Raw genomic sequence first — 24,105 nt, forward strand, 5'->3', positions numbered from 1 at the left:
AGTATGTTTACGTGCACGTAAAAAAAACTAATTATTGCTTCAATCCGACTTCAACAAGACAACTTAAGTGCACATAAACACGTTACTTCTTATCCGACTAAGACAGATAATGCGATTGGGAATTGCATGTATACGCCTTAATTGGAGTTTAACTAGACAACGCGTGCGCACATTCACCACAACTGCTGTGCTGGTGTATGACCCCGGAACAAAAACATACGCAGAAGAAGAAGGTAAACAGAGGTAGTAGAAGATAGCGCCATCTTATCTGCACCATAAGTAATGCGCACATTATGCACATTATTAAAATCTGAACTATTATCCATCTGGTTGTTGTTTGAAATGCCAGTCTGATGCAAGAACGACTCTTGTTTATTATATGACGTAATAGGGAAACGGAAAGGAGGCCGTATTAACCAGCTGCAAAGACACATATCGCCACCTAGTGTGGAGGAGGAGGACATGTTCCCGTCAGTTATTGGATTTTCTCCGTTGCATGTAAACTGTGACATGGACCTCATCCAGAAAGCCGAATTTTGAGCATAGTTCGATTAAGCGTCGTCAGGACCAGTACATGAAAAGTCAAATCAGGGTCATACTTATTTCTGCTCGCACCAGACTCTTCTAAAAAGAGTAGCCTCCTAAAAATTGATACATTTTGCCGCTGGCGTGCACCATGACGCCACTTTGAAAACCACTACCATGTATGGTTCCTTGTCCTTAAGTGGTAAACAAACGTAAACAAGTATTTAGACTATTAGAAACGAACTGCTGATTCAGACACTTGTCAGCGTGATCACATTAGACAACATTGGGACACTTCTTCTTCGTGTCTAATGAATCAGTTATGCTCAGCGTTCATGTAGAAGTGGACCTTTCAGACTGTTGCCTTGATCTTTACCGGTTGGCTGAGTGAAAACTCTTTCTGAGAGGCACAGGGACGCCAATTAAAATTAAGTTACCATATGTGGTTCCTTGCCCCGTAAAGGGTTAAACCCATTTGTACAGATGAAACACTTACAGCATTTGCTATAACTTACTTCTTCATTCACTATAAAGGAGGCTCACTGTAAACTTAATGATGTTTTTCTTAATGCAAGCACCGAAGTATGATTTTGAGTTAATGGAGATGTCTGCCAGCAGACAGCAGAGCTACCCCGCTGAGCTAATGGCCACAGTGTTTATTTTTTTTTATCAATTCCATGTTCGTCTTCGCTCTGCAGATCATCAGAGGGCTGCTCAAGTACTGGCCGAAAACCTGCACGCAGAAAGAGGTGAGGCGGACGACACTTAAAGGCAGCAGGTGCTCCTCCTTTTTCTGCTTTATCGCCCTTCAACCAGCGAAGCTGAGGGCACTTTCCCTTTTTTTTTTTTTTCCTGTGGGCGTTCAGGTGATGTTCCTCGGGGAGATCGAGGAGATCCTGGATGTGATAGAGCCGTCTCAGTTCATCCGGGTCCAGGAGCCGCTCTTCAAACAGATAGCCGCCTGCATCTCCAGCCCCCACTTCCAGGTGATAAAACAGCACCAAAGTGTCACTCGCACCCAGATTTAAAACCGTTTTGGAAGGTGAAATGCGATTAGAGTAATCTGATTACCTGACGAAGACTAGTGGAGACATAATTCAGTTACAAAAAAATGGTGTTTGACTTTCCTGAAGATGAAAGTCAACTTTTTCTCCGTGTCTCTTTGTAGGTAGCGGAGCGGGCTCTTTACTTCTGGAACAACGAGTACATCCTCAGTCTGATAGAGGAAAACTGTCAAGTCATCCTGCCGCTGGTATTCGCCACCCTCTACAGAGTCTCCAAGGAGCACTGGAACCAGTCAGTGGCAACAAAATCAACACAAACTCACTCTCCCCCCACAGCTCTGCTCATGTTGGTCGTATATTGTCGAGCACAGACATTTCGGTCGGCTGGTTAAATAGATGCAGGTTGCACCCTCCTCCGTCTTTGGTCCAACGGATGGTGGAAAATTTAATTTAGTGTAAGATTCCACTTGGGGAATCAGCAAGTTTTGGGAGATTAGCCTGTTGCTGAACTAATGTGAATCATCTGGAGCTAAAAGGATTAGTTAATTAACTGAACTGTCAGCCGAGAAAAAAAAAAAAAAAAAAAAAAAAAAATGATGGCATCATAAAGCGATGCTATAATTGTGATTAATCGTTTGAATAGCTTCTGAAACAAAAATGCAAATGGCTCCCGTGTACCAAGTTTTGGGAGTTTTAGATTGTTGATGCCAAAAATCAGAAGCCATAGGAAACACACTGCTACTTGTAAAGTTACTGTATATATATATATATATATATATACATACTTATAAGTATATATATACTATAGTATTATAATACTGACCCATTCATCTGTAAGCAACACCTGGTTGTTTTTGTATCTAGTGGCTTCAGTTATCAGACAGATAATAATCAGGCATAACATTATGACCACTCTCCTAATATTATGTAGGTCTCCCTCCAAATCAGTTGTGACTCATCAGAGAGTGGACATGGGTCTTCTGGGGGTGTCCTGTGGTGTCTGTTAATGGGGGACATTTGGGTCCTATGGGTTGAGGGGAGGGTCCTCTACGGATCATCCCACAGATACTTGATCAGTTTTGGATCTGGTGATGTTTGAGACCAGGTCGACACCTTGGTGCTTAAGCGTTTTTGTGTGTGTGCGTCCTGCTGCCATCAAGGTGTGTTGCTGCTATGGGGTGGGGGTCTTGGTGCCATTTATACTCAGAAGTTGGAATTTCCAACTGGAGCGTCCCCTGAATCCTCACGACCCCCGAGATGAGTTCCCAAGATGGCCGCCCCGAGTGTAAACAGTAGTTAGAAGCTCCTGTAATATTCTGGTTATTAGCTCTTCTGATTAGTTCTTGTTGCATTAAATCGGTCTTACAGACGTTTTTTCCAACATACATGTGTTGAAATGCTGTTACAGTGTAATTTAAAGTTTTCATATGTTACATGGGAACTACAAGCCCTATGTCGCGCTAACAACGGCTAAAACCAAAACAATGTGAAACACCATCGTGGCAAAATGTGATAAATAGTGTATTTTTTCTACTTTTAAATTAAACAATTAATCGTGTGATCTTTTGAAAGATTTCATCACTGTAAATAATTCTAGTAGTTTACTTGAGTTTACTCAAGTTATCTGTTCATTTACAAGTTGTGTAGCTTAAAAAGCCTAAATTGAGTTTAACATTATAGCAATAATATAAAAAAAAACTTTAATTTCACTCCAAAAATGTAATTATAGAACACACCAAGTTATATTGGGACAAGTCAAGAGCTTTCATGGACGTGGCCGTCTAGTTTCTCGACCTCTGTGACTGTTACACCGATAGCTCAGGTTGTTTCGTCGTTCCTCGTGCCGACTTCCACCCCCCGAGGTAAATTGAACGCACCATCTGTGTTCTGGTCCGGGTGGATGCTACACGTCTAAGTAGCATCCACATGAATGAACGCCAGGGCCAAAAGTTTCCCAGCAGAATTTTTTCATCGTCACAAGACGGTCAATGTTATTCAACCCGTCAGCGGTCATAATGTTATGCCTGATCGGTGTATGAGCCAATGGAAAATTGTAAATGTATCTGGTTTCTTTTTGCAAATTCCCATGAAGCAGCCCCCCCCCCTCCCCCCTCCCTCACCATAGTCATGATCTGACTGTGTCCCACCAGGACCATCGTGTCTCTGATCTACAACGTGCTGAAGACCTTCATGGAGATGAACAGCAAACTGTTTGATGACCTCACTGCCTCCTACAAAGTGGAGAAACAGAAGTGAGTATGACTCACTGCCTTTGTGCGCTGTGTATTTGTGTTACTGGATACAACACTGACACAACAAGGAGGACGAAATAGGAGTCTGAACCTTAAGTCATGTATTTGTTCCATTATCCGTCCCGTTGTATTTCACATCTAAAGCATGAATCGCTGAGGTCATGCGTTGAGCGGGGATCACATCATGACTCCAGCCGTTCATTACCCCGGTTCAACCCCACACAGCCGACGCTGGTGGGAAAAGGAGGGTTTTGTGGCGAGAGTTCAGCGTTTTCGATGATTGCGTGCTAACTTTCTAGGGTGCGAAATGAAAAGATTCACAGTCGGGGTTTGTTCTTCTCAACACCTCGGAAGCTGTTTGATTAAGTGAATGAAATGGGAAGAAGGAAGAGCTGCAGGGGAGTTTAGGCTCACGCGTGTCCTTAAAACAGTCTAGAAGTTAATATAAGAACTTGAGGTCTAAGACTGTAAACAAGCACATTACAGTCTTCATGTGTTTACTACACAGGCAGACCACCATAACATAACTGCAGCGAACCACAGAGAAGTGTTGTGTCACGGTTCTGTGTCTGTCTTTTATTTTGTTATCTAGTTTTGAGTTTCCTGTTTCATTTTGTTAAGTTTTGTAATTTCCTGTCTGTCGCGCCTCCTCGTCTTTTCCCTTGGTTACTCATCGGTGTGATCGCCCTGATCTGTTTCACCTGTGTCGTCCCTGTGTGTATATATATAGCTCTGCCTTCCCTTTGTTCCCTGTCACGTTGTTGTGTTGTGTTCACGTGTTCCTTGATGTGTTGTCTCCTGGTCTTGTTACTGTCCTTTGAGTTTTTGAGTCATGTTTCTGGAGTTTATCTTTATTTTTTGATTACCTGCCGTCCGCAGCGCTTTTTGTTTCCCATTTGTTTATTAAATACGGTTTTCCGTGTCGTCTGCCTCATCTCCTCATTAGCCGTCCTGCATTTGGGTCCTTTCCTTAAAACCGACACGTCCCTGACACTAAGATTAGTTTACAGCCTTAGTTAATTCGGCAATATCATGCTAATGATAACAAATGTAACATCTCACCATCCTCCACGTTTTGGTCCGATGGTTTTGAGGCTGCGTTTTTCTGAGAATGGGTCAGTGATGTCTTGATCGTTCAAGCCCTCCACACTTTGTTTTATAACACAGGCTGCATTCTTTAATACGTCTTAAATGAAATGGGACTCGACTATTAAAAAAAATAAAGACACACACCCAAATCACAGAGTAATCTAACTCAGGGGTCTTCAACGTTTTTCAGGCGAAGGACCCCAAACTGATGGAGAGATTAAGAAGGGACCCCCTACCTATTATATATGTTCTATATTAAACTAGTGCTATTTATAAATATACATTATTATCATTTTGCATTCAATATTAAGCTATTTAAATAATACACAGGTTCAAATATTCCCTTTTTGTATTTATACATTTAAAAACATGTTTTATTTATTTTTTTAAAGTAACTTTAAATCTAACTTAGTTATTTTTAAAATCAAGTAATCAGTAAAGCTACTTTTTAAAGGAGTAATCAGTAATCTGATTACTTTTTTCAAGGCAACACTGGATGCGATGGAGGCAGCTACAAATTACCGACACGGTTGATTCACACAGGATTAAGATCACAGACGAGATAATTACCGGAAACTGATACAGGTTCCCAAGAAGAACTAGTCCCGGGTGAATAAGGCTAAAGACAAACTTTTTTTTATTTTTTATTTTTTTCTGTGGGAAAGCAGCTGTTCTCTTTCCATCTCCTCCTTTTTGACCTCTGGTTTCTAAAGGGAGGAAAAACGTCTTGCGTCACTAGTTTCGCTGAAGAATCTGCACCTCTTCTTTTTCTTTACAAACTGCCCCCCCCCCCCCCCCCCCCAGGGAGATGAAGCGGGAGAGGGAGCGCGCGGATCTGTGGCGGGGCCTGGAGGAGCACCAGGAGCGCCGGATGCAGATGCTCACGGAGGCCGCCAGGAACCAGCGCAACCTCCAGGAGCGAGGCGAGAGAGGGGACCCGCTGAGCCCCTCGTCCCCCCAGACGGCTCACTCCGACCAGCCCGAGCTCAAACCCAGCGCGGCCTCCTCCGGAGCCGGGGAGAGCGCCACCTAGGCGCAGCTCCACGGGGATTTGATAACGAAAACACGCGAGGGAGGGGAGGGTAGGGGACGGGGAGTAGATGCACATTAGTTGGCGAAAGTGTTGAGAGACGGAAAAAAGGTACAAAGCGGCTTTATTTTTTATTTTTTATCTTGCATCATCGAAGGGGCGCGCTTTTTTGTAAAAAGGCGCCAACTCCGAGGTGACTCCAAGGTAAAGGCTTTGTACCTCTTTTCTGGAAAAGTTGTGTGAAACTGGTTCGCGTTTTGCTGTGCACACATCGCCACGCGGATCAGGAGATGAATATCGTCCAAAAGTGCAGACTTGTCCTTTTAACTCACGGCCGGTTTCTCTAACTGCGGGTCAGTACCTTAAATCGGTAGCTGGCCTGCTCCGAGTCAGCCCAACAGTAGGAGACAAAACGTCTCTTCCGGCGCAACACAACACCGAGCTGAACGCGCGTCCAACGCGTCTCAACACTTAACCGGTCGACTCACGGTCCGCACTGTATTTATCTCCTGGTCGGCGAGGGCTCATTACATGCGTGGATAGCACAATGCATTAATAAACAAACAAAGCAATTTCACACAAACGTCCCAAAACTGTCGCCGCACGGACCAGACACACACACCAACACGCACTCACACACACATGCATATTTACTGTAAATACCAGAAGGTACAAAGAGTGAGTCCGGGGTTCAAACAAATCCTCCATCTGATTGACTGATGCACCAAAATGTTCCCCACACACACACACAAACACTCATGCAGACACACACAGCTGGTTCTGGTACCCAATCCTCTCCCAATCTGCCGGGTTCCACCAAAGGACGAGCCTAAAGTCCCTCAAATAACCACTGATGAAGATGACGATACTGATATAAAGTACAATAATGTTCCTTCTTCTTACTTGTTACTCTACTACTACTACTCTACTCTACTCTAAGTACTACTGATGATGATGATGATAATGTTTTTATATATATACATATGTCTCTGGATATTTCTGTAGTGTATTATGGGAGAAACACTAGTGTAGCAGATACCATAAAGGGGAAGGCCGACTCGAATTCTGAATTCACATCACACGCGTAATGTACGAGGCCATAAATGTGAGTGCTGAAATTCAGCAGAATTCCCCTTTAACAGACCTTAAAGAGGGGGCGGAACGAACTGGATGGAGGGCGGCTGATTCTTTTATTTTTTTCCCTTTTTGTGATATTTGTGGTGGTGTAATTTAGAAGGAGGCGTTTCTTAAAGTTCCCCCTCCCCCACAAAAAAACAAAAAACAAAAATAAAGTTTTAAAGGTGCCCTGTGGAATTTTTTTTTATGTTTACATTCAAAGTGCCAGGAGGCCTCACCGAAAAAAAAAAAAAATGCAAAAATTAAAAAAAATTGTGTTTATTACATTTGTACAGTAGCATCTTTAAAAAAAAAATATTTTAAAACCTACTTTGTTTACATGTTTACCAGCTAGCCGTCCTCTTCTTCCTCACGGCCTTAGCGGGAGCATTGCTACATTGTTTTGCACTCTACTGCCACCAACTGTTGATCAGTGGAATAGTGTAAAAAATAAAATAAAATTAAAAACCCGCTCATGATATATTTTTATTTTATTTATTTATTTATTTATTTCTGTCAAAAGTTCTTCAGGGCACCTTTAATTGCAACGCTGCGGCACATTAAAACGAGGTGGTTAGGAGTTTTTTCCCAAATTCAACTAATTGCTTTGTTTACATTCAAAAAAAAAAAGTTGAATTTTGTGACCTGCTACCGCATCACCAAACTAACCCAACACAGAAAACACGAGGGAAAACCCCGAATGAAGCGCACCACAAGTATCTCAAACCAAAAGAAACACGCGCCATCACAGTCCGGTTGGATTTCTGAACCCGGAGCGTCTGTAGACGGAGCAGCCTCCGCGCTGCTGGATGGTGACCATTTTTTTTTATTATTATTATTTTTTTTCTCGGTGTGAACCAACAAAAATCAGTTTATTCTTGTCTGATCATTACAATAGAGTGATAGGATAAAGAGAGGGCGGAGCGGGGGGGAAAAAAACAACAGAAAAAAAATTATTTTAGCAATATTTTCATTCTTTCAGGATAATCTGTGTGTTTTTTAGGGGGTCAAACAGGAAGTGGGCGTCACACTCAAATGTTTACCCTCCCCACTCTTGTTTTTACTCCTGTTGCGTCCTTGATATTCACATTATTGTCTTAAAGGTGTGTAAATTTATTTGATGAGAAAATAATTTTGCTTTGTAATTATGTTGTTTATTTTCTCGTTGTTTCTTTTTGTATGATCTTGCTCATTTTGTGGAATACCGATGCTATTTATTTTCTATTTGATCAGGAAATGTATCTTTATTTGAAGACGATGGTCAGGTTGTGTGTGTGTGTGTGCGCGCGCGTGTGTGTCTGAGTGCGCGCGCGAGTGTGTTGGTGCGTATCCGGCGAGTGGATCGGTGAGTTGGAGACATGCGTAGATGGAGCGGTAGAAAACGAGAGCTTCTTATTCTCTCTTTCTTCTTCTCTCCTTCCCGAGGGACAGGGTTTGAATCTGAATGTATCGTAAAACAAACTGATTGTTTTTATTTTTTATTTTTTAATGCTTGGGTTACCAGTCGACTGCTTCGTAACCAAACATTCAAAAGCCCTTTGACCTGCAGTTTTCCTGCACCCTCACTTCAAATCATGCCTGAATCAACCATGTGTTTTTATTTGTTTGTTTGTTTTGTAAATCCATTTGGTTTGTAACGTTTCAAACGGAGTCAGGAATCTTAATCCTTGCCCTCGCTTTGCACAAAAGAGGCGTTTTAGTTGTTGATTGTGCGGCTTTTAACCACGTAGGGTCCGAGATCCAAGTCATAACTTGTGAGACATATATCCGGATATTGTCAAAAGTAAATGCAATGGTTCCTTATTGAGCTCGGATACAGTCGTTTTAACTAAATATCTCCTCATGGAACACGTCCTTTCTGCTCAGTTGTGCATTGGAGCTGCATTGGTCCACGTTGTGTGGCTGAAGTATGGAAGATGTTTGGGATGCATTGAATGTACTGTGACGTGATGGCTCCCAACCCATGACTGTAGAAACTGGAGACAGTTTTAGATGATGCAAAGCTCTGGAAAAGAGCTAGAGAGGATGAGAGTCCCAGTTAAGATGAATACACATAAACATAAACCAGTGGTCTGATTCTCAGATTATTAAGAGGCTGCATCATTTTTCCCTCCAATTCTTAACAAAAAATAGGGAAAATCCAAAGAGAAGCATCAAACTTGTGTTTCATTTCAGCGCCTCAGTGATCCAAACTAGGGCTGTCACGGTAAACCAATATCGATGATGATCGTGGTACTAGATAAATGTGTTAAAAATTTGCATTATCGTGATAATATCATGTAAATCAGTGGCTCTCAACCTTTATTTTGAGGTCCTGGATCTCGTCATCAAAAATGAGCTTAGCTTAATTTTGAGTGCTAACCTGAACATGATCGTTTATGAGTTTCCCACAACACCTCCCTGCAGATGTTTCACAGTTAAGAGCATTATTAAGAAATGAATGGTGTGTGCCCACTGAAGCAATAGGGACCTTATAATTTGAAATGGATGCAGATCAGTTTGCATTAGCAGCGTCACGCAGTGACTTTGAGCAATGAAACCCGGGAGCGAGATCTGCTAATAAAATACAGTAAATTACACTTGTGCAACAGATGTAATTAGAGAAAAAATGCCCTCTGTAGTTTAGGTAGATAAAAGTCTCAGTTGAGTAAAACAATCCTATTTCTATACATGTCTATATATGATATTTTTTAAACAATATTTTATTTTCACGGACCCCTTTGCAATTACACCACAGACTATTAGGGGTATTAGATATCTGCTGATTTCGCGATAACATCGTTTTAATAATATCGATAATATCATGAGATTCTTTTGTGAAGTAAAAATCTGATATCATGATAGCCCTAGTCCAAACCAGCAAAACTACAAAACACACATTTGGAAAATGATAATGAGAAGATATAAACACCTTTGAGCAAATGAAAAATGTTTAATTTCGTTTTCAATTTGGACCCAATGGGCCTCGACGTCCAGGCTGGGGGACACGGACATTCCCTGATTCTTCTCCGCGGACCACAATATTGTTCATGTTTGTTATTTCAGGCAGATTTTTTATTTATTTTTTTGTTTCTGTGCACGGAATAACCCTAGAAGTGTAGTGCACTAACTCACATTGGTCTCAGGAACCACAGGAAAATGCATGGATGGAGCTGGTTTGATAGAAGTCTTTCACCTAAAATCTTCACCTGGCATTCATTCATACTCTGGCCAGACAAAGCAAACCCATACTTCCGCTTCCACTTGGTTGGATTTCTAACATTGTGTTGATTCAGGCATGGAGCACTCAACAACTCCACTGAAAAGAGACAAAACCTAAAACCTCACTCACATGAAACTGAGTTTACGTCTTGATTTCTATTTTTAGTTTTTGGCTAGCTTGCTCACAAACCTCCGCGACCGTCGGCCGATCAGAGATGAGATGTGGCCAAATTTGAAACGGGCTCGATGAAAACAGCCGGGCCGAGTTAAAACCACAGAGCAGGAGAAAGACAGAGGAAAGAAAAGACTTAGAGTTAGACACGATAGAATGGCAATAAGTCAGAGCAACAGAATGAGAATACCATGTTACCGAAACCTACAACCGCATTACGTAGCAACTTCACTGAATTTCTAGATTTGCACTGTCTGCCCAATGGTCTGTGTTTGTTGTGTTGAAGAAAAAAACCATAGAAGAGATGACAAAGACGATGCAGAAGAAGAAGAAGAAGATGTATATTTTGGGGACCAACACAGCGGTGGTGGTGGGAGGGGGGGTTGAATGTAGAGAGGCTTACTACTGTACGTAACATTACAGGGGAGTGTAGAATGGAGAAAAAAAAAACTATGTGATAAAAATGAAACTTCACTTTGAGAAAACACTCTGGGAGTCTGTGCTGTTTTATTTATGTCTCCTGCACATTTCATGCACATTACTTAAAGTTTTAGGTTTTATTGCAGCTTATTTTGCTTCATTTAAACCCGTTGTCCTCGTTAGTGGACACTTTAATCTGCCATCTAGTGGTAGCAAAGGGTTAGTACACCAGTCGGATTCATTCTACAGACGATGACAAGACAAAAGTGGACAAAGAACAAAACCCCATCGAATTCTACAGTTAAAACGTATTTATTTTTATGCTAATTACCTTTTCTAGTTTGATATGACATGCAAATTTAACAAATTTTATCAATTGCAACGGGCTACAACCTCGCTAATTAGCAAGTACTCGTTTGAGGACGTTGGGACTTAATTGTTCACCATTCTAGTTTTGCTCAGTCATGTTGAGGTATTTAAATAAACAGATTTATATTTTGTTTTATATTTTGTCATATATCGGTGACTTTATTGTAATATCAATAATGAAATAATCTCAGTGTCCACATATGAGGACATAGTTTTTTTGTTTGTTTTACTCCCTGTTGAAAGAAAATGCTTAGTTTTTTATACTTCTTAGGTCCTACTGATCCCAAATACCTTGGAGGAATTAAAAATGCATAGCAAATAAAAGCTCAGGTCTCAGGAGGGTAAAGATTTTCAGTTTGTTTCACATCTTTTTTTTTCTTTTTCTTTTTGTATTTTGGTCATTATTTTGATTCCCTATGATGTCATTGCTCCGAAACACACTTTCAATCTTACTATACCTTCCAAGCTAGATGACAGATAAAGTTAGCATTGTGTAGCTAAGGAATCTAATATTTAAGTGTTTGGTGGAGACCAAACCAGGGCAAAAAGGACATTCACCTAGTGACCTCCAGTTGGATAATTATGTTACTTTCACTTAACAAAATTTTGAAATTTGTTTGGCTAAACATTCACTATATTAACTGAGCAAAGTGTTAATATGTGAACGTTTTATTTTCACTTTGTTCTACGGCACATTTTTGGCTAAAAACAAATCCAGGAACGCAGCTTCAGTCTTTTAATATGCACACACACTGTAAAATACTGCAGCCTTATGTTTGCGTGTTGCACTAAAATCAAATCTATCTGTTGTAATGTAACTATTAACCTCCATTCATTTTTAAAAACTTTTAAACTTTTTGTAATTGCACTCAAAGCGGCAGTAAATCTGCATTTTGAGTTAAATTGCATTAAATATCAACTAAATGGAAACAAATGGTTGCAAAATTACATTCAAAGGTTTGATGATGTTTAGCAAAAATGTGAACCTATAATGTAAAAACAATGAATATGTATATATACTGATATACGAGGAACCAAATACACAAAGTTTTGTGCAGATTTGTATCCAGGCTACTAATCTGGTGTCAGGTTGTGTGTTGCCATTCATCACATCATAGAGAGCAGACTATAAAAAAAACTGCAAACGCTCACAGTCGCACACAGAGATACAGGCTGAGGTTAACAAAACATAGACAAGCATCAGTATTTTCCAGGGAGTCTCCATTATTTCTGGCTTGGGGACTCTCTAATGGTATTTCATTGTAATTGCGATGATGTCAGAGTGTCCGTCCGCCCTAATGGCCTTCTAAAAACAACAACAAGGGCAGATTGGTTCCATTCACTGGATCGCCCGGCCACCGAGACACCACCACAGAGTCCAGCAGCTCAGATCTTCAGGATCTCCGGCTGAAAAAGGTGAGATTTTTTTGTTGTTGTTGTTGTTAGAGCGTCTAAAATGTATGCAACAATAAAAAACTGCTGTTGAGACAAAATGTGCATAGTTTGGACACCGTGTCAAAGGTATTCTTTAATAATCTGCTCTCTCTTAAATGTTCGGTTACAGTGTCTGTCTCTTAAAATAATCTAAAAATAATCGTTAGGTGTATCTGTTCTCCAGCTAAGATGATCTAACTCCAAATGTTATAGTAGTTTAAGAGAGCTGTTGGAAAATGTGCAGTAACTAAGCATATTTTATCATTTGTGCTCAATCCATTCATGTTAAGCTGCTCTACTGTCAGATTTGTCACTTAAAGTCATTTTAGTCTGCAGTCTTTTATTTATTTATTCATTCATTTATTGGGTATGAAATAAATATTCGGTCTTGGCTGCAGTACCCGCCGCGGGCACCAGATGGAGTAATGAGTCATCCTCTGTGCACACTGTAAATAGATCAGATCTCCTCCTGCAGAGGTAAAATACTAAAATACTGGCACCTAAGCATTTATCTGTTTTAAGAGACTGAATATTTGTACTCTCTCTTTAAATCACTAACAACAAAATGCACTAACATGGAAAAAAAGATTAATCTGAGCTGTATGTTTATAGATATAACAGCCTTTATCACATGAAACTTCCTGAGATTAACACTCTTTCTCTGTTTTTTTTTTTTTTGTTTGTTTGTTTCTTTGTTTTGTTTTTGTATTTTCCCAGCATGCATCTCCACCCTCTCCCCCTCTCCGTCCTCCTCCTCCTCCTGGTTGCCGGGGCAGCCGTGCTGAGCGTTGCTGTGACAACAAACCTCCAGGACTTCCGAGGCTGCGCGGTGCGGGAGTTTTCTTTTGTGGCCCAGAAGCCCGGCTGCAAGGGCCTACGCATCACCACAGAGGCCTGCTGGGGGCGCTGTCACACCTGGGAGGTAGCACATGCACACGATTCACTCCAAAGCTTACACGCTGAAACATCAAATAAATGATTAATAGATCAGAACTCAACCTACAGGAGGACAGGTGATCCGTCCTTGTCTCTGGCTCGTGTGTCAAATATTTAAATCCTTGCAAGTGCGGAGGAATAATGAACCTTCACTGTCCTTATTCTTCTTGTTCTTATTCTCTGAGTGACTGAAAAGCAGCTTTTAGAGGACAAAGAACCTCTAAACCTTTTAACTTTGAACAGCAGCTCCATTCATAAAGTTTCATCCTCATGTACAACTACATGCTTCGTTGTGAAACCACTAAGCCTCTCCGTCTCTGTTTACATACGTGTGAACACTGCAGAGGCCCGTACCAGATCCGCCCTACATCCACCGGCACCACCGCGTGTGCACGTACAGCCGCACCCGCCACATGACGGCCCGGCTGCCGGGCTGCCAGCCCCACGTCTCCCCCCTCTACCACTACCCCGTGGCCCTGCACTGCCACTGCGCCGTCTGCTCCACGCAGGACACAGAGTGTGAGACCTTCTGAAAGGACGGGGACTCGGCAAAAGCAGCGGGATCGACTGATTTGTGTGAATAAAAACGATCAAACGGTGGCTAGAAAGAGGGAGGATGTTTCAGTTTGTGTAGACTGTAGTAGAGCATGTGCATGTAGCCTTTACATGTCTGTATGTACAAAAAAGGAGAAATAAAAGGATGGAAATTACATTTTAAAAGTCATTCTTTGTCATGATTTTAGGTCTTCAACAGGGGGTCTGCAGAGGTACTGCAGGGGGGATTTCAAAAATCTTTGGTTGATTTTTCTTTTATACTTTTGTAAATTCCCCCCCACAAATTTTCTTTAAATACACAATAACATGAATCTAACATGTTTTAGTAAAGGTAGATCAGGCAGTAACTGAATGCAAAATGATAATAATGTATATTTATAAATAGCACTAGTTTAATATAGATCACATACAGTAGGTAGGGGGTCTCTTCTTAATCTCTGCATCAGTTTGGTTGGTCCTCGGTCTGAAAAACATTGAAGACCCCTGAACATGAAGATGAAAGACATGTATGCACCACATTGTAATGTAAAAATGAGAAAAGTTACATGAATTGTGTATATAAACTGTGTTAAAGCAACTGTTCCACACCTTCATGGTTAGTAAATAGTTTAAACTACTCAGATAAAATACTAATTTGTCTGAGGATATGATAAAATAAGGTGTCACGTTTTGATCTGAGGCAGAACATTTGTAATAGGGACGTTCATTCATTTGTTCAGTCTGTCACAGAGAGACACACACAACCCTTCACACTCACATCCACGGACATTTTAGAATCACTAATGAACGTAACGAGCATCTCTCTGGATGTTTGGGAGGAATCTGGAGAACCTGCAGAAAACCCACACAGACACAGGGAACATGCAAACTACTAACAATAGGGACATGTCCCCATAAAAGAGTTTATTATGTTCTTGTGTCCAGAAGCTGAATATAAAGTTCATGCTCCACTACAGCATTTTAAAATTCTGGATCATTAATAAGTAGTGAAGTGGTTACTGACGTCTCGCAGCAAAAAAAATAAAGAGGTTCTAGTTTGAACCTGACGCCCTCTCTGTGTGAAGGTGGCATGTTCTCCATGTGTCTGTGTGGGTTTTCCCCAGTTGCTCCGGTTTCTTCCCATGGTCCAAAGACATGCTCGTTAGATTAATAAGTGATTCTACATTGTCTGGATGTTAGACACCGTGATAAACTGGAAAACTGTCCATCGTTGGACAGCATGTCCAGAACTAATAATACTAAGTGAAGCGGCTAGCAAAGAGGGCCCAAGTTGAATTTTAGTTAAATATAAGTCAGGAAGTTTGCTTCATGAATTCTATTCATTCAAGTTAGTTTCACTCCATATGTTTCTCTTGGTCATCCCTGTCCATCCTGCACTGACTCTATGTCCCCTCAAATGTCCTCTCTCCTCAGTTTAAGAGCCACTGTTACAAATGTCCCCACTGTGGGATAAAGTAGAAGATTATCATATCGTATTTTATTGTTTCATAATGTATGGTATTGTATTATATCGTATCGTATCATATCATATCTTATCGTATTGTATTATATTGTATCGTATCGTATCGTATTGCATCGTATTGTATCATATCGTATTGTATCGTATCGTATCGTATCGTATCGTATCGTATCGTATCGTATCGTATTGTATCGTATCATATCGTATCATATTGTATTATATGGTATCATATCATATTGTATTGTATCAAATCGTATCGTATTGTATCGTATCGTATCGTATCGTATCGTATTGTATTGTATCATATCGTATCATATTGTATTATATGGTATCATATCATATTGTATTGTATCAAATCGTATCGTATCGTATCGTATCGTATAGTTTTATATCGTCTGGTATTATATTGTATTGTATGGTGTGGTATGGTACCATATCAGATGGTATCTATTACATCTTGTCGTATGGTATCGTATTATATCATATGATATGGTATTATATCGTATGATGTCGTAGAGTATGGTATCGCATCAAGCATGTCTCTGGACGGTGGGAGGTATCGTATGGTATTATATTGTATGGTATCGTATCGTATCGTATCATAGCGCACACAAAATGTAATGCGTACATTTTAAAGGCTTAAGACTTTGGATTAGAAGTGCAGAGACAGAAAAACATTTAGTGAGAAAAAAAAATCCACATAAATCCATTTAAAGTTGCAGAACAGAAATTTATTGACATACAAGTTCATCACAAACTATACAGTGCATTCTTTCTGTGGTTCCAACATTCTTTGGTTTCATCAATAGATATTATTTACAAAATGTCTTTAAGTTCAGATTCATAAATATAAATAGATTTTGTACATTCTTTGGTCTCGTGTCTGTGATTAGTGGTTGTTGCAAAGAACGAATTTTGTTTAACTCGAGTCGATGAAGAGGTGACTGAAATGCTCTCATTTAAAAAATTACCATCGAGAATTGAAACCAGTCTTTTTGTTGTGGTGGAGTTGATCGTTTGTTTGTGATGGGTAACGGTTTCTACAGCGTTTAACTCTAAGCGTGTCAAGTTTTGTCAAAAAAACCTCCCTTTCATTACAATACACTCAAGCTTACACACAGAAAAAACAAAAGAAACACACAAGCTCACACGCAGCACATCTGAATACATGAAGAGAGAGAAGACGAGTTACTCATTCAGTTTGAAGAGAGACGGATGTGAATAAGTGGTCAGGGTCTGCTTACGTTCTTGACAGTAACGCAGTGTAAAGCCAGTTTAAATCGACATGGAAAGAAAAAGGTTAAAGTTACAGCTCAGTCATTTACAAAAAACAAAAAAACTGAGAGTGTAAGATGGTGGTGGGGGTGGTTCTCATCCTGGTGAATGAGTGTCGCCTTGATTCCTCAGTAGCGGGATTTGCGGCACATGTCGCAGCGGCATGCCTTCGCCGTCAGGATCTCGATCTCGTCATGGTGACGACCTCGCGGGCAGTCCAGTCGAACCTTGACCTGAGGTGAGACCACATGTCACATGATGTTAGCGGCCTTCAAAATACACGAGGTTTTATTTTTTAACGTTTTTGAGCAGATCTCCCTGCCGACTCTCACCTTGGCGTCCTTGCTGATGGTGCAGCACCTGGAAGCGGAGGTGATGTTGTGGGTGAAGTTGGACGCCACCAGCACCGAGTATCTGGAAGGGAAGGCGCTGGACTCGCAGTAGCCCACGCAGGCGTAGACCAGGTGGGTTCCTTTGCAGGTTCCCCGGCGGTCGCTGCGGATGGTCACATTGAAGGCTGGAGGAGGACGGAAAGAGAACTTTCAATAAATCTTTGAAGAAAAACTGATTCTCTTCAGGGCTGCAAACCTACACGAATCTGCCACAACATTAAAACCGCCTTCCTAATATTGTGTAGGTCTCCCTTGTGCATCCAGAACAGATGTGATGCATCAGAGATGCATTGTGTTGTGACTGCATAGGTTACTAGAGGGAGCTTTTGGTTGAGGGAAGGAGTTGTTGCTATGGGGTGTGGGTGGTACGTGACTAAGTGCATTACATGAATGCCAACACCAAAGGTTTCCCAGCAGAATGTTGCATTTTAATGAGGTGATAAGAGTTATTTACTTCTCCTGTTTGGGGTTTTCAATGTTGTGGCTAATTGACCAGATGTATGGAACCCAGTTGGAAACAGTTGTTCTAATTGGAGCCACAGTGCATAGAGCAAATAAAAACACTTCAACAGGGAGGTAAACAAAAGCGATGTCTGCCGTCTTGCTCTGTTTTATCTAAGTCCGTTGTTCGTCCTTTTGTTCCAGCACAGGACAGGGTTCGAGAACCAGAACCTCCCACCCCTCCTGGTGGTGAAGTGCGGTTTGTTGATGTCAGTTTAAGTTGTTTTTCGGGATGTGTTGGGTGTTTAGGTAAAACTCACGGTAAAGGTGGCAGCCCGGCGCGAGGCCTTCATGGCTCCAGCTGATGGGGGAGAAGAGCAGCAGCAGCGAGATCACCGGTAGAGCCAGCAGGCAGAGATGTGAGGCCATGCGCAGCGACATCTGGAAACAGGACGATGGGGTAAGAATCACACGTGAGAGGTTCACCTGCAGAACCCAAATCAGTGTTAAAATATCTCTACATCTATTAAAGGCATCGTTTCGTTTCAAAGTGCACACCAAAGTAGTTGGATGCAGTTCACTTAAAACATATTTTCACTTGAGAGGAACATCTAGGGTTCATTATATATGTTATTATATATATGTTTTTATCCTCTCCTGTTGAACAAGGAGCCTCCTCCTTTTTTTGAAGGGTGATTTCCCATCCTGCGCCGTCTGCCGGTGTGTCACTCGGTTGAGTTACAGCTAATGTGAGTAAAAACAATACTCTCCCTATGTGTTCAGTCCGCCTCATTTAACAGCTACCTGCAGACACACGTACGCGCACAGCTTCAGCTTTCGCACCGGCACGTACACAACATGACAGCGCGTAATCACTATACATCACCACGGCGCAATATAGACGAAGCGAAAGCCTCGAGAATGAGGCCGAAAGGATCCCGGGCGCTTTCTGTGTTTTCCACTCGTCCACATGCACATGCAGTTTGTGGTATGTCAACAAGGAGAGCCCGTGGATGCCCGTGGTCACGCCGTCCAATCACACTCCCACACGTGTGTAAACAATAAAGTCATGTTTTCCGGGGGAATTTTGGTGGTCCCGACCCCTGCCCTCTAAATTGGCGGCTCTTTCCAGCTCCGCTTCCTCCGCGGGCGGCCGCGTCGGGGAACCCTCCGCTGTGGCGACAGCGGAAAAGGCCCTGGGGACGCCATTAACGCCGGCGGTACGACCAAATTAACGGGTCATGACTGCGAGTTCATGTGTGTGTGTGTGTGAGCCCATTAACCCTGTGTCAGCTGGTGGGGCAGGGGAATTGCCTGGTATTTTCCTCTTATGCGGGGTTTCCACGCCTGGAGGTTTCGCTGCCTTTTGAGGGGAAAGTGGGGTGTACGTGTTGCACTCGGCTTTTGGGAGGCGATAGCGCGGTGACAACGAGACCACCAGTACAAACCACGGACCACGGAAAGCAACTTTTAGGTTTTAGTCTTCTTTGAGCATGAACCTTAATTTTACAGTGAACACGTTGTACTAAAATTTTGACAAAAATGAACTTCTATCCCAAACTGACGCAGCATTTTCAGCTCTAAATTGTTAAAGAAAGGTCATGAATTATTCTCTGTATGCAACAAATATCCTGAAAATCAAGCCTTTGTGTTTCTAAATGCCTGTGACAGTTTAAAGGAAATTAAAAGGAGCTTATTACACTGATGTTGACTTTGAACCACCTGCGTTGCTTCATCATCAAGTGCAAGTAAAATGCATTTTTTATAAGTTGTGCATTAATCTCTGTTTAACTTTTTTTTAAAAACTGACACTTATAAGAGTAATAATTTATCTATTTTTTTTATTATTTTAAAGAATCTACATGAGCTATCGTCTAAATAATGAGGAGTTTTTCATGAAAACAAAATTTTAACTATTTTATTGCAGCTAAAAGATGTGAGATACTAGTTTCAAAATGAAATCATCACAAACTCATCTGCACAAACTGAAAATCTCAAGTCCATTTTGTGTGCAATATGGACATAGTGAGAAAACAACACAATAAATCCCTCACAGAAGTGTACAGTCATGTCTGGCTCCATGCAAAGAACAGCTCCTACAGTCTATGAATGAGCACTAGTTTGCAGGGTGATGCATTAAAGTTCATTCCAGGTGTTAAAAAAAAAAAAAGAAGAAGAAGAAGCAAGTTCTTACCTGGAGACGTAGAGTGGAGAGTTGCCGAGTGCAGGTGTGTGTCCTCTGACAGGTGTGTGTGTGTGAGAGAGGGAGAGTGTCTGATCTGAGCCTCATGCAGGGATATAAGTAACACAGGTAAGAGCGAAGGCACTTATAGCTCAGGACACGCCCACAATTAGAGAGCTGAGCATGAGTACATCTTTTTTTTTCTTTTTTTTTCTACAGATCTTTCCCTTCTTCTTCTGCAGCCACTCTCTCTTCACGCATTAGAAAACATGCACAAAAAGGGTATTTAAATCGTTGCAGACCTTGTCACTTAAAGGTCTTTCTCCTGGTGTGTGTCCCCCTGAACCTCCCCTCCTGTTTTAAACCTTCAGGGGGACCGCTGCTGTGACACAGAGGAAAACTAGATGGCTTTTCCATCATCACAATAGTAAGAACACACACACACACACACATACACGCGGCTGTAGCGCACATGTGTGAAGAAAATAAAGAGTCCACATGTAGAGCATGTGTGCACAAAGAAAATGACACAAAGCATAATATTATCGGCCTCGGCTGATACACACTGTGGGTGAACTCATACACTGAGCAGGAAACCAAGCTGGGTTTTCCATTTGTGGCCGCAGGACGAAGGGCAGGGTCGGGTCAGAAGATATTGTGGGTTTGGGTCAACTGTGCGTGTGGCACATGGTAGGTACATTGTCGGAGAAAACCCTTCTCTTCTTCCTCGTCTTGAACACAAAGAGTCGGCGTAAGCAGCCGCCCTCGCCAGACTCCAGCGGGAAAAGACATTCCTCTAATGGGCTCTCGGATTATTATGAGCAGCAGTATCTCCAGACATGCCGCGAGAGTCGCAAGCTGCCAATTCAGACCGCCGATGGGACGCGTAATGCTGAAAAAATGAGACCAAAGACCCCATAATGGGTGTTTTCTGGTGGGTCTCTATTAGAAATTAGGTTTCACAGCGAAGGAACAAATGCTACACCAGCCATCATCATCATCATCATCATCATCTGAGGAGGAGGAGGAGGAGGAGGAGGATGAGGGGATAACTGTGTTTCTCTCCAGAGGTTGCTTGAATACTTTTGGTTTTTCAGTGAGATTTAACATGTCTCCTGAGAGAGTTTGGTTTGGGAATTGTCACGGTTGCTCCGAGACTGAAAAACCCACTGAGACCCTGTTAACCCAGAGACTGAGCTGCAGAACCGAAAACCCATCTAATCTTGGCAGGAGGAAGAATCAAGAATCAGCCTGGGTAGCTGAACTACCTACAATATACTTTGGTAGACATACATATATATATATATGTCTACCAAACAATATCTGAAGGAACAACATCACAGTTTCTGATAGCTGAGACGTTGCACTTGTATAATATGCAGTAAATTCTAAAAGCCAGACATGGATAGTTCCAGGTATTCTGGAAAACTGAACATTTAATGACTTTTTCATGGTCAAAAAGAGTAAAAAGAAAAAAGAAAAAAAAAGGGCACGTGAATCATAGCAAACCAATCCCCTAGTGCAAAAGTCTTCAACGGGGGTCCACGACCCCTAGGGGTCCGCAGAGGTACTGCAGAAGGGTCACAAAGTCTTTGGTTGATAAGACATTTTTCTATGTTTTTATTTATTTTTTATTTAAATTTCTTTAAATACTCATTAACATGAATCCAACATGTTTTAGTAAAGGGATAAACGGAGGGAGAAGACGTTATCTTTCAGTCAGGCCGCATATTACATGCTGACTCTGTCACGTTCCCTGCAATTGGCTGAGAGCCTATTGTTTGTTTATGGCTCATGTTTGAAATAAAATCAATGAATATTTGAACCTGGGAATAATCTGGGTAGCTTAATGTTGAATGCAAAATGATAATAATGTATATTTATAAGCACTAGGCTGAGTTTAATATATAACAAATATAGTAGTTAGGGGGTTTCCTACTCATCAGTTTGGGGTCATTGGTCTGAAAAACATTGAAGACGCCCACATGACCCAATGTGTGATGAAAGATAAAAGAAATCAAAAGCAAACCACAAAATTTAATGTCAAATCTCCTGTTGTCTACTAGATGTATGAAAGAGAAGCTCCAGACAGCTGGATTTTGCAGTTTGGAGTAGTTCATGTGTAAAACATGTTATGTAAATGACTAGACCCAAAAATAAATTTATATGGAAAAAAATAATAAAAAATTACACTGTCTGCTCTGCCAAGACTAAATTCTGTTCCCTAAAATAATTAAAGGTGCATGTTACGTTTTCTGACCACTGGAGGTGCTATCGAGCATTCAGTAACACTGAGTACGTTTAGATGCACGTGAAAAGAACTAATTATTGCCTTAATCCGACTATAACAGGAGAACTTAAGTGCATGTAAACACGTTACTCCGACTAAAATCGTAGCTCTCCTTATCCGATTAAGACACCCAGATAATGTGTCTGGAAATTGATTTTCTCTGACATGTATGTACACGTTAAAGTGCCTTAATCTGACTTTAACTGGACAACAAGTGTGTGCATGCGCATATGACCAGCTCCATGAATGACTCCAGTTGTTTATTATATGACATAATAGGTCAACAAGAAAGGGGGGTAATATAACCCACTGACAAGACACATATCGCCACCTAGTGTGTAGGAGGAGAACATGTTCCCGTCAGTTATTGGATTTTCTCCGTTGCATGTAAACTGGGACGTGGACCTCATTCAGAAAGTCGAATTTCGAGCCCAGCTAAATTAAGCTGTGCATGCAAACGCAGTAACTGAGTGTAACCGTTATATTGTTGTCTGTTGTGATGATAAATCTGCAAACCACTGCACGTAAAGTCACGTTTTCCTCCATCGTACATCCCAACTCTCCCTCTAGTGCTTTGACTATAGCACTGATTCAGGATGCTATAGCTCACACACTCTCTCTGGTTCACACACACACACACACACACACACACACACACACACACCTTCTAGGAAAACACAATTATCATCTTATGGCCCCTCTACCCCAAACATTCCCACTCCAGTTATGTCAATGGAAAACGGAACATGTGACACCATCACCTAACCCCCGTCACCCCCCAACTACACACACACACATAAGCACACAAACTATTAGTGTGTTGACCTTAAGTTGCATGGACGTCCACAGTGCATGTGTGTTTCTTCAGATTCCATGCCAACCAGGGAGAAAGACAAGAGAGACAGAGGGAGAGGGACTATTAATCTGAACGGGGCTGCAGCACCTCATCACGAGGGTGAGTGAACTTCGTTGAAATGCACACACACACACACACACACACACACAGACACACACATTACTCCAGTGTGACTCAGCGGGGTGACGGATGTTTGTATCTCTCAGTGGCCCTTTCGGCTGCCGTGGAAACCGTGGCGTCTTGAATGACTATAATATCATTAATGTGTCCGCTTCCACTTCTGCCCTGTTATTTTAATCTCAGTGTGTGTGTGTGTGTGTGTGTGTGTGTGTGTGTGTGTGTGTGTGTGTGGATGAGAGTATATCATGGACGGCTACATGACACGTATGATGTGTGTGGTCAAAGCGCATGAGAAGATGTAAGATAAACTGTGTGCGTGTTATTTCGGGCCGTGTGACAATGTAATGAGAGGATTAGGCAAAGTTTCCCTGTTTCTAAGATGATGTTTTAGTCTAGTTGACCCATTTACTCCCATGTATAAACACACACACGCATGTCATTTTTGTTTTATTTTTTTTATACAGGTATGCAAATGTGTGCATCTAAAGTTGTACAAGATGTTTCAGCACATACGCACAGACACACACACCGAACACTTAGCTAATTCAGATTGACAGGAGGAAAGTGGAGTTTCCACAAAGTGATTCTCAGTGAAGCTCAAGGTGTGCGCTCACGAACACACACGTGCAGGAGTGGAAATATTAAGAAAGGTTAGCATTGTCTAGAACAATTACCAGCACAAAAGCTCAGGAATGTGTTCCTTGTGACAGTCTGCACGTCGGCAGGAATACGTAATTAGCGGAGCGCTTGTGCTGACTGCTCGCAGCTATGTGCAGAAATTAATCAGTTAATTCTAACACACAGCGATGGACTCAATAAGAAAGAAAGAAAGAAAGAAATAAATAGGTGAAGTTGATGTAAAACCATTTTTTTTGCAAATAATTTTATGAGCTAAATGTGACAGCACAGTTGGTTGAAGTATAAATAAAGTAGTTTATTGTGCGTTACTCTTCAGTTTTGTGATAAAAGAGATAGTATTTTTATGAC

The 24,105-nt window shown here is 41.5% G+C and overlaps 3 protein-coding genes across 3 annotated transcripts in view; 2 read left to right on the forward strand and 1 right to left on the reverse strand.

Annotated features, from left to right (window-relative positions):
* Positions 1-10,876, forward strand: part of ppp2r5b (protein phosphatase 2, regulatory subunit B', beta) — a 49,146-nt gene extending 38,270 nt beyond the window's left edge. The window contains exons 9-13 of the mRNA XM_047585052.1: positions 1,224-1,274; positions 1,392-1,511; positions 1,694-1,821; positions 3,680-3,781; positions 5,675-10,876. Of these exons, the coding sequence (XP_047441008.1) occupies positions 1,224-1,274; positions 1,392-1,511; positions 1,694-1,821; positions 3,680-3,781; positions 5,675-5,903 (630 nt within the window). The 3' untranslated portion in view covers positions 5,904-10,876. The remainder of the gene's footprint in view (positions 1-1,223; positions 1,275-1,391; positions 1,512-1,693; positions 1,822-3,679; positions 3,782-5,674) is intronic.
* Positions 10,877-12,197: 1,321 nt separating this feature from the next.
* Positions 12,198-14,268, forward strand: LOC125019990 (glycoprotein hormone beta-5-like). Its single transcript, XM_047605178.1, has 3 exons — positions 12,198-12,594; positions 13,330-13,534; positions 13,893-14,268. Exons 2-3 carry the CDS (start codon positions 13,331-13,333, stop codon positions 14,079-14,081), a joined length of 393 nt encoding a protein of 130 aa, XP_047461134.1. The 5' UTR covers positions 12,198-12,594; position 13,330; the 3' UTR covers positions 14,082-14,268.
* A 2,661-nt stretch (positions 14,269-16,929) lies between these two features.
* Positions 16,930-18,206, reverse strand: gpha2 (glycoprotein hormone subunit alpha 2). Its single transcript, XM_047586932.1, has 4 exons — positions 18,192-18,206; positions 17,991-18,111; positions 17,170-17,354; positions 16,930-17,070 (listed from the first exon to the last, which is right to left on the reverse strand). The coding sequence occupies exons 1-4, from the start codon at positions 18,204-18,206 to the stop codon at positions 16,966-16,968; spliced, it is 426 nt and encodes a 141-aa protein (XP_047442888.1). The 3' UTR covers positions 16,930-16,965.
* Between the last annotated feature and the right edge of the window lie 5,899 nt (positions 18,207-24,105).

This window comes from Mugil cephalus, chromosome 1, assembly GCF_022458985.1.
Source record: "Mugil cephalus isolate CIBA_MC_2020 chromosome 1, CIBA_Mcephalus_1.1, whole genome shotgun sequence".
Lineage (NCBI taxonomy): Eukaryota > Metazoa > Chordata > Actinopteri > Mugiliformes > Mugilidae > Mugil > Mugil cephalus.

Excerpts from the sequence above, each read along its gene's own strand:
- LOC125019990 (XM_047605178.1), top strand. The coding sequence starts at position 13,331 with ATGCATCTCCACCCTCTCCCCCTCTCCGTCCTCCTCCTCCTCCTGGTT. Across the intron at positions 13,535-13,892 it reads GGCGCTGTCACACCTGGGAG|AGGCCCGTACCAGATCCGCC; the intron begins GTAGCACATGCA and ends TGAACACTGCAG.
- gpha2 (XM_047586932.1), bottom strand. Across the intron at positions 17,355-17,990 it reads GCCGGGCTGCCACCTTTACC|CCTTCAATGTGACCATCCGC; the intron begins GTGAGTTTTACC and ends GTCCTCCTCCAG. Across the intron at positions 17,071-17,169 it reads CCATCAGCAAGGACGCCAAG|GTCAAGGTTCGACTGGACTG; the intron begins GTGAGAGTCGGC and ends GTCTCACCTCAG.